This window comes from Echinops telfairi, unplaced genomic scaffold (assembly GCF_000313985.2).
Source record: "Echinops telfairi isolate 266 unplaced genomic scaffold, ASM31398v2 ScPeMD7_7458;HRSCAF=8496, whole genome shotgun sequence".
NCBI lineage: Eukaryota > Metazoa > Chordata > Mammalia > Afrosoricida > Tenrecidae > Echinops > Echinops telfairi.
In genome coordinates, this window is record NW_022111358.1 from 23,766,297 (window position 1) to 23,778,857 (window position 12,561).

Genomic DNA, 12,561 nt, shown 5'->3' on the forward strand with positions numbered 1-12,561 from the left:
GGGCCCGCAAGCGGCTCAGGTCCCGGTGGCCCTTCGCGGGGAGGCCCGGCAGCCGGCGGCGGCGGCGGCGGCGGCCGTCAGCGCTACGTGCGCAGTTTTCAAAACATTCGACGCAACAGGAGTCCTTGAGCGTCCAGCTGAGAAAGCAACCCCGCTTGTGCGCTGGGGCTCCTTGGGAAGGTCCCGGCGGGGGCACCCGGCAGTGGGAGCCGGCCGCGGCCGCCCTGGGCCCCCTTTCCGCGCAGCCCCGCCTCGCGGTAAGAAGCCTGCGGCGCCACCTCGTGGCTCCGCGTGGTACGTCCTGGACTGAGCCCCGGGGAAGGAGGCCGCCTGGCGCAGCGGTGTAAGAGCGGGGCCTCGATGGGGCAGGTCGGTGGTTCGAGCCCCGTCGCCGCTCTGCGCGAGAAATGTGTGGCCGTCCGCAAAGGTTTACAGACAGCAAAGCCCGAAGGGGCAAATAGGTGTCCGTGGTCGATTTGGTGTTGGCTTTCACCGGGCCAAGGGACCCACACTTTTTTGACGTCAGACCCGGGTCCAGTCTTCGGCAGCCCTTAGGCCAATGGTTGAAGGTCTGAGTTCGCCTAGAGGTGCCTCGAAAGAGTCGTAATTTACTTCCCCAAACCTAGCCACTGAAAATCCTGTGGAGCGCCGTCCTGTCCTTGTCAAACATAGGCAGGTCCCTGTGATTTAAAATCGAACCCAGAGCAACTGGTTTAAGGAAACAGCCAGGCTTCTGACATGGACTTTCCCTCGAGGGCTCCGTCTGGGAGCTGGCTGCATAAAGGGATCACCGGTTACAGCAGGAGTGGTGCCAGGCAACACGGAACCACGCCCAGTGCTTCCAGACACAAGGCCCTCTCAGCTGAATGGCCTCGCCAGGGTGCCCGGCCCCGTGTCCAGGATGTGTGCATGATGCCATCGAATCCTCAAGACAGAGCTATTGTCCTGTTATCCTGTTTTAGAGACGAGGAAAGTAGGGTGCAGGCACCATTCACAAGAGGCTGCAAAGAAAGGACTGGTGGGGATGAGTTCAACTTGACCCTCCATCCCACTTCTAGGTCTGCACCTGGCGAAAGGAAGGATGCACCTCAGTTCTTGTACACAAATGCTCCTTCAAAGTGAGGATGGTGGGACTTCTCACGGGCTTAGGACATGCTATCAGAAGGGACCGGCCCCGCAAAAGACATCCTGCTTGGTGGGTCAGTGCAAAAGAGGAAGGCCCCCAACAAGCTGGGCCGACACAGTGGCTGTGACATTGGACTCAAACAGGATGTCAGTTGTAAGGCTGGCACGGGATCGGCAGGGTTTTGCTCGGTTGTACAGAGGTCGCTGTGAGTCAGAGCCAACTCCGTGGTCCCTGGCAGCCACAACGACAATGTCCACTGTGAGTTCTGTGGTGGTGGTTGCTAGGTCTCTGAGCGTTGGCCCAACTCATCGGAGCCCTCTGTAGGACAGCACTCAATACCACCTGGCCCTGGGCCATCCTCCCAGTGGCTCTTACATTCGAGCCCATTGTTGCAACCCCTGTGCCAATCCATCTTGTCCAGGACCACGGTGGCAGTCCAAGGTACTTTCAGTATTCTTCCCCAGCACCATAACTGAAATGCACCCGTTCTTTTTCGGTCTTCCTTATTCAATGTCCAACTTTCACTTGCCTATGAGGCAACAGAAAATACCACGGCTTGGGTCAGGCGCACCTTAGTCCTCAAAGTAACATTTTTGCTTTCCATCACTCCGAAGAGGTTGTGTGCAGCAGATTTACCCAGCACAATGCACCATTTGATCTCTCGAGTGCTGCTTCCATAAGCATTGAGGGTGGATCCCAGCAGGATGACATCTCTGACAACTTCAACCTTTTCTCCATCTGTGGCGACTTGGCACCTGTCGGTCCACTTGTAAGGATTTGGGTCTTCTTTACCAGTTGTCACCCGTATAGAAGGGTGCAGTCCTTGGTCTGCCACAGCAAGTCCGTCAAGTCCTCCTCGTTTCCAGCAAGCAAGGTTGTGTCATCTGGTTGTTAATAAGCTTTTATCCCATCCGGATGCTTAATTTCTCTTCATATAATCCAACTTCTTTGATCATTTGCTCAATTTACAACTTACCATAGTCAAGGGGGTGAACCAAGCCATACCCTTTGTTTCCTTGGGGGCATCTCAGACCTTAGGCAAGGATGTGACGTAAGGCACCATCCTTTGTGGGGGATGCCTGCTGGCTCTAACCCACCTCACCTCATACCTGTTTCCTGACTGAGCTTTGGTAGAAGAAAACCTGCCGTGAGTTTGGGACATTTTTCACTTCTGGCTCCAGACCCTGCACTTGGCTCATCTCTGCCTGGCCTTTCAGTCTGAGACTGGACAGCACAATGTGAGACATTTCCTCAAGTTTCCACGAGTCTCTGTGAGATGCTGTAGTGAATCACAGAACCCAGGGACCTGAGGGGATATACTCCAGGGAGGGGCGGGGAATGGAGCAGGGTAGCGTCTTGGGAGCACTGGACATTTGTGACATTTTAAATTTCCAACTCCTTGGGACTGGTCTGGGCATGAATTCCTCTAAAAGAAATGTTTGCCACACACTGAAACACTATTCATAACAGCCAAACAACCTAAATGTCCCATCCACAGATGAATGGACAATCAAACTGTGGTACCTACCAGGTGGCTTCAAAAAGCCCACAGAAAAACTCCATTTTATTTTCACTCCATTTTACCATGGATTTTTTTTAAAACCCCCTTTGATACAAGCAATGGGATATTATTCAGCCATCGGGGAGATGCAGTAAGTCTGGACCCACAGGACGTGGATGAACCTAGCTCAGTGGAATAAACAAGGCACCAAAGGTCAGATACTGTGTGACCCCACTTCATAAAAAACCTGGACGAGGCGGTGGGAGCGAGCAGACTTCACTGGTGGTTTCCAGAAGCAGGAAGGCACCGGAAGTGGGAGTCACTCCTTAGGGATATTGAGTTTCTGCTGAGGGTGATGGGAACGTTTGGAAACACACTGCTAGGGATAAGGGTGACACGACATGATGAAAATGATGGAGTTCCGCAAACTGCGTGTCCATGTTAAAAATGGCATGTGTTTTGTTGTATGTATTTCAAGGATCCACGTGTGATGTGTTTCTGAGCCAATGACGAACTCAGATTTAGGGGAACAAACAGAAGTCAACCTCACTGGCTCTGAGCGCTGGCTGCTCTCCAGTGGGTCAGAGCAAAGACCCTGCCTGCACTTCTCTGGCAATTTCTTCCCGCCAGTGTCAGAGTATCAGGAAAGTTAATAGACAGACTTGCGGCACAATTGGGGACAAAATCAGGGGAGCAGCCTTGCTCTAGTCTCTGGGCCCTGTGTGGGTGAGACCACCTTGTGCAAGAGGGCAGCTGCACTGGAAACTCCAGACAGTGGCCAGAAGCAATGTGAGGTCTGATCCGAGGCACGCTGGGCAGCCCAGAAAACAGCCGTGGAGGACACTCTGTCCTTCCACGATGGAGTGGTGCCCTAGGCTAGGAGACACAGGCCTGTGTAACAGCATGGGGTCACCCCTAGAGGACTTCCGGCTCAAGCTCTCCCTCCAAAAGACCCTTCCTGCTGGTTCACCTTTGGATCTTAGTGCACCAGGTAGTGGGGAAACTGAGGCAGGTTATCCTTATCTACTCAGGAGTTGTCATTTGAGAACTCACTCCTTACCCTTCTACTCAACCTTTCTCCATCACCGATGGGAACATCCGGTCCCCCAGCAGCGTGGCTGGCCCCTTAACCCTCCCCAGGAACAGCCCACCCTCCTCCAGTGAGTCACCTGTGGGTCCATCCAGGCTGATCAGGCCTTTTGCCCTTGGCTTCGGTTGGGCCTATGGCTGCCCCTTACATGGGGGTATCTTCGAAAGCAGAGCGGGTAGCTCCTTCACCTCCTACCACACCAAGGCCCCAGCACCTGACTTTTTTTCCCTCCACGGGGGAGAGGGAAGGGAGGTTTTGATAGGTAATGGCCCCACCTACCCAGCCACACAAACCCAGTGGGGGATGCTGAAGGTGGTGGTGGGGGTCGGCAGGTACAAACTGGGAGTCGTTTATTGGTCGTGTGAGAAGCCTATGTACAAGAAGGCACAGGGAGGGAGAGGGAGCTCCCCGGCTACAGTACCGTGGAAGGAGGTTGAGGCTGGGGAGTAGGCCACCAATGGGAGCAGGGGCCAGGAGAGGATTTCTGGAACCAGCCTCGACTTCTGGAATGGGCCCATGGGGGCAGTGGGCAGAGCCAGGTTGGCCCTGACAGCCAAGGACAGTCAGAATCACCTCCAGGCCCCCAGCCCATGGTCAAGGGCTACTTGGGTGAGGGATGGGCCAAGGGACCCTCCCTGCCTACATTCACAAGTCGCTCTGTGATCCCCAGGCCCTCGTGGGGAGGCAGCGATGGGAGTGGTCTGTCGGAAGGGCTAGTTCCTTTAGCGCCTCCTTGGCCGGGCTGGCCCACCATGTTCCTCAGGGGAGGCTGCCAGTGGTTGGTCCAGCCTGGCTCCTTTGGGCACCACCCCTTGCTAGTTCAGTCAGTGGTCAAGAAGAGTCGAGCTCTGGGGTCTGCGGATGCCGAGCCGAGCAATGGCCCCTCGTGACAACCTGAGGCAGAAACCCCAGCTCTGGGGCTCGGGGGCTGGGGAGCTGCCGCTGGGGGCTCGGGGGCTCCCCCTGTCAGTAGTTTCATCTCCAGAGGAGAATCCAGTGGCTATGGCTCAAGACGGGTCCAGTGAGAAGGGAAGGGGTCACCCCCGCAGGGTCCTTTCCCTCCTGGCTCTGACGGAGCCCTCAGGCATGGTTTTGGCCCGAGCCCAGGCCAGCAGGCACCGGGATGTATGCACACCTTCCCTTGCTGGAGCGCGGTCTTAGTGCACTGGGGCCCTTGTGTCCGGGGCACAGGGCTGCAGTGCGTTTGTCTTGCAGCAGGGGGCTGCCCACTGCACAGGTTGGTACCCGCCGAAGGCCCAGGGCCCCTGTGGACCGTCAGGGGTATAACTTATGATAAATAGGAAGGAGGGAGGTGTGGGGCTGGGAACAGGGGGACGTCAGTAGTCAGTAGTATCGATCCCAAGTCTGCCAACTGGTCACCCAGTGCTTCTTCGTGGGCGCCGTGGCCCCTGGAGGCGGGTAGCGCTCCTCCTCCCGGATCCGCACAGCGTGGTACTTGGGCATGATCTGGTAGTAGCGGGTCCGCTTAAAGAAGTCACACTGGAGGGGGGAGAAAGGAAAACACCTGAGTCAGGAGCCAGCTTCCGGCTGCCCCAGAGGTCCTCAGAGACCCCCCCAATCGCCCCGCCCTAGACCTCAGAGGCAGAAGTTGTGGAGGAAGGCAGAGAGGAGAGGAAGAGGCAGATGGAGGAGGGACAGCAGCCGACCCTTCTGGGAGATGCCTACCAAGTGCTTGCCCCCCACCTACCCAGGAGGTGCCAGGAGGTTACTTGCTCTCCTGGCTCAGGACCGCCAGCCTCCCCCTCCCCTGGGGGCTGGGGCCATGGGTAGAATCTTGCAAATATGTGTTGTCTGACCTCTAGAGATGGGGCCTTGAAGAGTCCCACTGGGCAAGGTGGACACCAGGAAGGAAGGTTTATGGCGCCTCTTGGGGTCTTAAGTCCCATGGGCTTGGTGTGGGGCTGGGGCGAGCCAGACGCCCGCCCCTGCTCCCCGGGGACGTGGGAAGGGAGGCCGGCAGTGCCCTGCTCTGGGGGGCAGTGTAGGGACAGGGAGAGGGGTGGGGGGCAGAGTGGGCCCCTGAAGGAGGAGGAGCAGACAGGACAGAGGCAGAGGGCCGGCCACCTGTGGGGCTCAGAGGCTGAGTTACCGGGGTGGGCCGGGGGCCGCCCCCCTCAGTAGTCGTCGGTCAGCCTCTCCGTCTCTGACGGCTGGCTCTTCATCTCCGCCTTCTGCTTCTTAGCTTCGTACAGGGCGCGAGTGCGGGCTCGCTTGAAGAAGCCGCACTGCGGGGGTATGGGCCGTCAGGGGGCGGTCTGGGTGTCCCTGCCAGCAGCACTCAAGGGCAGGGCCTTAGGGCCCCAGCTCGGCGGTGTGACCAGAAGCCAGTGCTCCTGGGTTCCCTTCCGGGGTGCAGCTCCCCCATTGGGTGTAGGATGGGGCAGGGGTGAGGCTGGAAGCGGGGGTGGAGGGTGAGGGGTGTATCTGGGAGAGGGAAGGGTGGAAGTGAAGAATGGGATGGGGAGGGGGCAGGAAGGGAGGGCTGGCAGGTGGCGGGGGGCACGGGGAGGGGCGTCTGCGGGCAGGGCAGCGGGTAGAGGGGTGGGAGTCCTGGGGCTGGACTAGCGCCTAACCTTCCACAGCAGCAGGATAATCAGTCCCAGCAGCAACAGCCCCGCGCCCACGGCCACGAGCACCAGCCACAGCTCAATCTCGGCCGGCAGCTCCTCCACCAGGTCGGAGTCGATGTCCACAGAGAACTGGAGGGGCGGAGCAGGCACTCGGATCCCACGGGTCCCCTGCCCCCTCATCCCATCCCCACCCACCCTTTCAGTCCGGGCTGCCTCCAGGAGCCTGCTGTTCCACTTCCTGCCAGGAGGAGGCGCCGGGGACTGGGGAAAAGGCCCCACCTGCCTCACCGAGGGGCGCAGGTATGCCTCTAGGAAGAACAATCGCAGATCTGGGGTCTACCGCAGCCTGGGTTCGGGGACCACATAAGGCTTGAGCACCAGTTAGCCCCCTTGATGAGCTGGGTGACTTTGGACTAGTAACTGTACCTCCCGGGCACCTGTATTTCTTGCTCTCAGACAGGTGCTTCTACCCTCCAAGGTAGAGCACCCCAGCCAAAGGCCTGGGTCCTGGGCTCCAGTGCTTGCCCTCGGGTCCCAGCTGTGCACTCACTGGCTGAGTGACCTTGGGCAAGCCACTTAATCTCTCTGTTGCTCTACCAGGACATGGACATGATGATGAGCATGACATGTGTTTAATAGAATAGATAAACTGGTAGACCGTAACCAGTCCATAAAACTTATCAAAAAAACATGTAATGTGCTGTTTGTTCTTGCCCTACAATGGATCCATACATAGGGTTTTTCCCCCTGACTGTACAATTATTACTATTTCTAAAACTCCAAGTGACATATAGAAAACAAAAGACTCCCGGTCATTTTGCCCCCCAAATACCTAACATTTTGATGGGTGGGGTGTGGTACTCTCCTAAAGAGGAGGGTCTCAGAAAGTCCTGGGGCAGTTCTGCCCTGTCCTGGAGGGCTGTTCTGATGGCATCCACTTGTCATGCGGGCAGTGTGCTCCTATTACAGAGCCTGGCTCCTCCCTTGCAGACAGGCTCTGCTGCCACCTGCCTCTGCTTTCACCTGAGGTTCATTCACAAAGGTTGGCTCGATCTCTTCTGATAGGTGCACAGTCATTGTAAGAAACGTATTCTAATGTACTGAACCAGCTCCTCGCTGAAAGCCATTCCGATGGTTTGCAATGCGTTCTCTTTCTAAACCACGCCCTAACATTTCCCTGCCTAGTTTATCTTTTCATTCTTCGCCTCCAGGACGAAGTGTTAGGTGGAGGATCAAAGACAGAGGTATTTAACATTTTCATGAATAGTGACAAGCCCCTCTCCACAATGGAGCCCAGCAGTTTGGATTCTAATCAACAGTGTGAAGGGCTCCCCATTGCCTCCCACCATCTTCAAGACCAGGTAGCACCACAGCTGCTGTTTTCATCTGCATTTCATTATTAGTGGAACATTAGTTTTTCATTTGATGCAAACTGCCTGTTTATGTTCTATGTAGGTTATTAAGCAGATTATTAAAAATATCAACTAATACTGGCTCACCTGTGCCATAAACTCAATGCCATCAAGTCGATTCTGATGTACAGCAACCCTATAGGACAGCATAGAACTGCCCTGGTGGGTTTCAGCAGAAAGCCTCGTCTTTCTCCTTCAGAGAGACAGGTGGGCTTGAACTACTGACTTTGTGGTTAGCAGCCTAACTTGTAACCCACTATGCCACCAGTGTTCCTATATACTCTGTAAACTTTTGAAAAAGCAGTATGCCAGGTGTCCTTAGCGTTTTCTTTATGGTATCATTTGCAGTTTACAGATTTAAATTTTTATGGTTATTTATTTCATGTAGTCAAATGTTTCCTTTGTGACTTCTGGCCTTTTGGCCTCACACGGGTGGATTTTTGAGCCAGTCACGGAGCTTCTCTGGATCAAGTCTTTTCTGTGTGTCACTTGGCTGCATCACCAACAGGTGACCTCGGGAGACAAGTGCCGTCCTAGGTTTAATAAAGTAACTTTCCCTCTCTCTAAGTCATGATTATCATCAATCTCTGTGTTTTCTTCTGGTATATTAGGTTTCTTACATTTAAATATTTAATCTGGGAAGAGAAGGCTTTGACGATGATGGTGGCATATGTGCAAATGTGCTTGACACACTGGATGAATGCATGGATTGTGATAAAAGATGTAAGAGCCTCCAATAAAAGTATTTAAATATATATATTTAAGCTGACTCGAAGATAGCTTTGTTTGTGGCATGAGGTAGGGATTTGACTGTACTTTCCAAATGTGTTAACCCCACACAGTAATTTACCTTTTCTCCGTGACTGAAAATGCCAGGAGCATCACCTGACTGGATTTCCGAAGATTCATGGCTCCATTTTCTAGCAGCACTGATCTCTCAGGTCTGACTTCCTCCACCCCTTCCACATGATATTCATTTATTGTAGGAAATGTACCATATCAAGTTTAACCAGTCTCCCGCTTTCTATCATCCACTTATCTCCACTCACAGCCAGTTTCCCAACAACCTTAGCAATATGGCCATTCCTTCGTCCAAGAGTAATTCAGATTCAAGTTCAGGAACTCGCTGCCAAGTTTCCCCTAACCTCACCTGAGATGTCTGACTTGATGAAATTGGCCCTTTTCTATCCTTTATTCAACCTCTGGTGGCCCATTCATTGCTACATTTTTTCCTAGAGATGAAAGGACTTTTCTGGTGCCTTTGAATGGGAGCTTTGATGGTCTCTATCAGTCATTTGGAAAGCTTTGGGCTGTTCTGAGCTCCCGAACGCCTGAATTTTCGTGGAAGAGCTAATCGACTTTGGGTTGCTTCTCTTGTTAGCTATCAAGACAGCCAAGTGCACCTGCAAATAACGCCCCCGCCCCCTGTGGGAGACCCTCAGCTTCACCGACGTCTCCTCTCTCTCATTCTCATTATTCTTTGCAAGCAGCAATGCCCGTGTCCAGGTGGCCCGGGTTCCAGACCCTTACAGACTGTCAATTTGGGCAGGCCACCCGTTTCTGAGCCTCAGCTTCCTCAGCCAGGAACCAGGCAGAACAAGCTCAGGACTGCTCTTCCTGGAGCTGTCGTGTGGCTCCAACCAGACAGCATGGCTCCCAACGCCGGCTGCCCGCTAGCATCATCTGGTGAACTTTTACAAGATGGTCTTTTACCGAGCTGTGATCCACGCAGCAAGCTCGGGTCCCATTTGACAACCTCCAGTAGCAGCAGTTACGGGTAACACAGGGTGCCGACCTCCTCTTTAACTGTGCTCTCTGTTCCCGCCCCTGCCTGCTGACCTCCTCCTCATCTGTGCATCTAGGAAACCCTTGCCCTCTTGGCCTCTGCCCGAGGGTTTGTGAGCCGGCACTGACCTTCTGGATCAAGTCCTTCCCTCTGCGTGCCACTCGGCTGTGTCACCGACAGGTGGCCTCGGGGGACAGGCTTGAGTCCAGATTTAAAGAGTGTCCTGAGGCGGTCATCTCAGGGAGGCCTCTGTGCCCCACAGCTCCAGATTGTCCTAGCTTTTTTTAAATAAGAATTTGAGTTTTGTTCCATGATTTTCTCCCATTCTATCTGGGACCCATACTGGAATCCCAGTCAGAACGGTCCATGGTGGTACCAGGCACCATCTAGTTCTGATCTCAGGGGAGACAGGGTTGTGGCTCTTGTGACTAGTCTCACAAAAGACTGAGCTCTTGGCTACCTCCTTCCTGTGTTGCTCCTGGCCAGGTGAGACCTGAAGCTGTGTCTTAGATGGCACCCTAGATGCTGCTCACTTGCACTGCTACTTTGTGAACTATGTTATGTCAAGTGACCGAGTTGGCCCATGAGACTTGAAGGGCCTTCAAACCCAGAAAACTGGTTTGCTTCTCTGAGGAGTATCTGTCTTTATGTCTTTAGGAAGAAGCTGTGCCTGCACCCCACTATTTGTGTTTGCAGGCACCTATAGAGACGCACACCTGTCTTACCTGTTCACATCTGTATGTACCCATATTCCAATTTGCCTGGGGAACTTTTAAACATGCCAATGCTGGGGTCCACCCTCAGAGATTCAGGTTTAACTGGAGTATAGTCCAGGCACCAGAACTTCTCCAGGTGGTTCTAATGTGCTGTGCAGGCTGAGTGTGTGCCAGGCCTTAGAGATCCTGATGAGCACGCTCACTCACCCAGATGGTCCTGTTCTCCATGTTGATGGTGGGGACACTGGTTCGGAGGAACAGGGTGGCCCAGCCATCTACTCTGACTCGGTCGTAGTCTCTGTAATCCTGTGGGGAGGGATGGCAAGTCAAAAGGGGCCCTTAGGGATCTCCCCCCAGGCTCTGAGTGTCCCAGGGGCCCCCCACCAGGCCACATCCTTAAGCAAGATCCACAGGTTCTAGCAGCCAGGACTCTCCTCCACACAAATGCATCCCACAGACTGCCGGGGTCATTCATTTGTGAGCAGGTTCTTGTGCTGGCTGCTAGGACAGCAGAGATAATGAAGGCCTGTGAGCTACACCTGGCCCACCACCCACTTTTGTCAGGGCACACGGTCATGCCCATTCACACACCTATTGTCTCACTGCTGCCATGCTCCAAGGCAGAGAGGTGACATGGCCCACAGAGCTGAAAATACTTATTATCTGGTCCTCTACAGAACGACGAAGTGTGTGGGCAAGTGTCTGGCATGTGGGTCCCCAGCTGAACCCCGAGGAAAGTGTTCAGTGGCATACGGAGCTTCAAAGAAGGTCCTGAGGCTCCCCAGGGGACAAGGGCTCATTTGCAGCTGCGGCTTCGGACAGGCATTCCCCAAGGGCATGCTTCGAGGCTGAGTAGGAGCTCACAGTTGGGGGGAACAGAGGGCAATGGGCGAGCGAGTGAGGGGCATGAGCGAAAGCACAGAGGTGGGCAGATCATAGGCCAACCGCAGTGTGACAGACACAAGGCAGCAGGCGACTCGGCTAGCAACCCTGGGGCTCACTCAGCATCAGGCACACCTCTGCCTGAGACACGATGCTGTCACCACCACAACATCCTCTCGGCCCTACTGTGACCTGGCCTCACCTCTCCCTGGGGCTCCCCGCTCTGGGAAGGTGTCAGGAGAGATTCCGGGGCCCAGGCACTGACCTCAATGAAGGTGCTGTTCCACACGCGGGCCTGCACGGTCACATTGGTGATGACCGGAGCATCAGGGAGGGGGCATTCCAGCCACACGCAGCGGGCGTGGCCATTGTTACAGGTCTGGGGCGGGCGAGAACAACAGGCCGGTAAGGATCAGGGTCTCCTGGTTCTTCATGCTTTGCGCCTGACCTCGGACCACTCCCAAGCTCAGTCCCACTCACTTGGGGCTGACTCCAAGGGGCTGGCTTTAGCCGGTCACTCTCCCCGTCTGGCCTCCCCTCCCCACGTGGATATTTAAGATGCATCCTTTGGACACAGGCACCATGAAATATGACCCTGCTCAGGCAGACAGACATGAATCCCGACATCCCCTCCCACTCCGAGCCTGGCTCCTGCCGGCACCCATCTGGGGAATGAATTTCTTCCACTTCTCCACCAGCCAGGCCTCAAGTGCCACCCAGGCCTGTTCTTCTCATTCTTCCTACTAAGGGTGCCTGGCATCCTGCCCCCCAGCCCTGCACCCCCAAGCCCTGGTGGCACCCAGCCCAAGGCTGTGGCTCTTTGATGACCAGCATCTCCCCCTTTGGTGTTACGCTGCGCCCCAAGGGCAGGGGCAAGCTCCCCCACCTACCCACCCACCGTCCACACGGTGCCCTGGCCACCCACCAGGTGGATCTCAGACTTGGCTTTTTTGGCAGCAGCCAGAGTGACAGGCTGCAGGTCCTGGTCTCTCCCAGGGTCCACCTGTCGCCGCCGCCGCCTGCGCTGTGATGGTGGTGGCCCATCCTCTGGCACCTGGAGAGCCAAGGGAGCAGGGGAGGGGAGAGTCAGGCTCCCAAGGCCTGAGGGGAGGACACTGGCCTTTCTGCCCTGGGCACGCTAATGAGATGTGATGCGAATGGCAGACCCCGATGGTGTCTTTACCGAGAAGGTGAGGTTGAGAGGATTGACAAGGTCCCCTGGCGGCCGGCAGGTCCAGGACCCGTTGCCCCGGATGGTGATCTCCGTGGGGTACAGCAGCCACTTGCCATTGGTAACTTCATAGGGCCAATACAGTCCCAAGATCAAGGTCCCCAGACTGGCCAGCCCCTCCCCCAGTGGGCCCACCTGTGGGCAAGAGAGACCTCCTGAGTATTGGAGAACCACCCCCATCTCGCCACCCCCCAGCCCTGCCCCCTACCCCCAGTCCCCAGACTCA

General features: G+C 55.4%; 1 protein-coding gene across 1 annotated transcript in view; it reads right to left on the bottom strand.

Moving 5' to 3' along the window:
* Positions 1–5,129: 5,129 nt before the first annotated feature.
* The window catches only part of ITGA3 (integrin subunit alpha 3), a 28,363-nt gene continuing 20,931 nt past the window's right edge, over positions 5,130–12,561 (bottom strand). The window contains 7 exon segments of the mRNA XM_045299804.1: positions 5,130–5,217; positions 5,828–5,963; positions 6,312–6,437; positions 10,430–10,528; positions 11,370–11,483; positions 12,030–12,158; positions 12,288–12,539. Coding sequence (XP_045155739.1) covers positions 5,853–5,963; positions 6,312–6,437; positions 10,430–10,528; positions 11,370–11,483; positions 12,030–12,158; positions 12,288–12,539 — 831 coding nt within the window. The 3' untranslated portion in view covers positions 5,130–5,217; positions 5,828–5,852.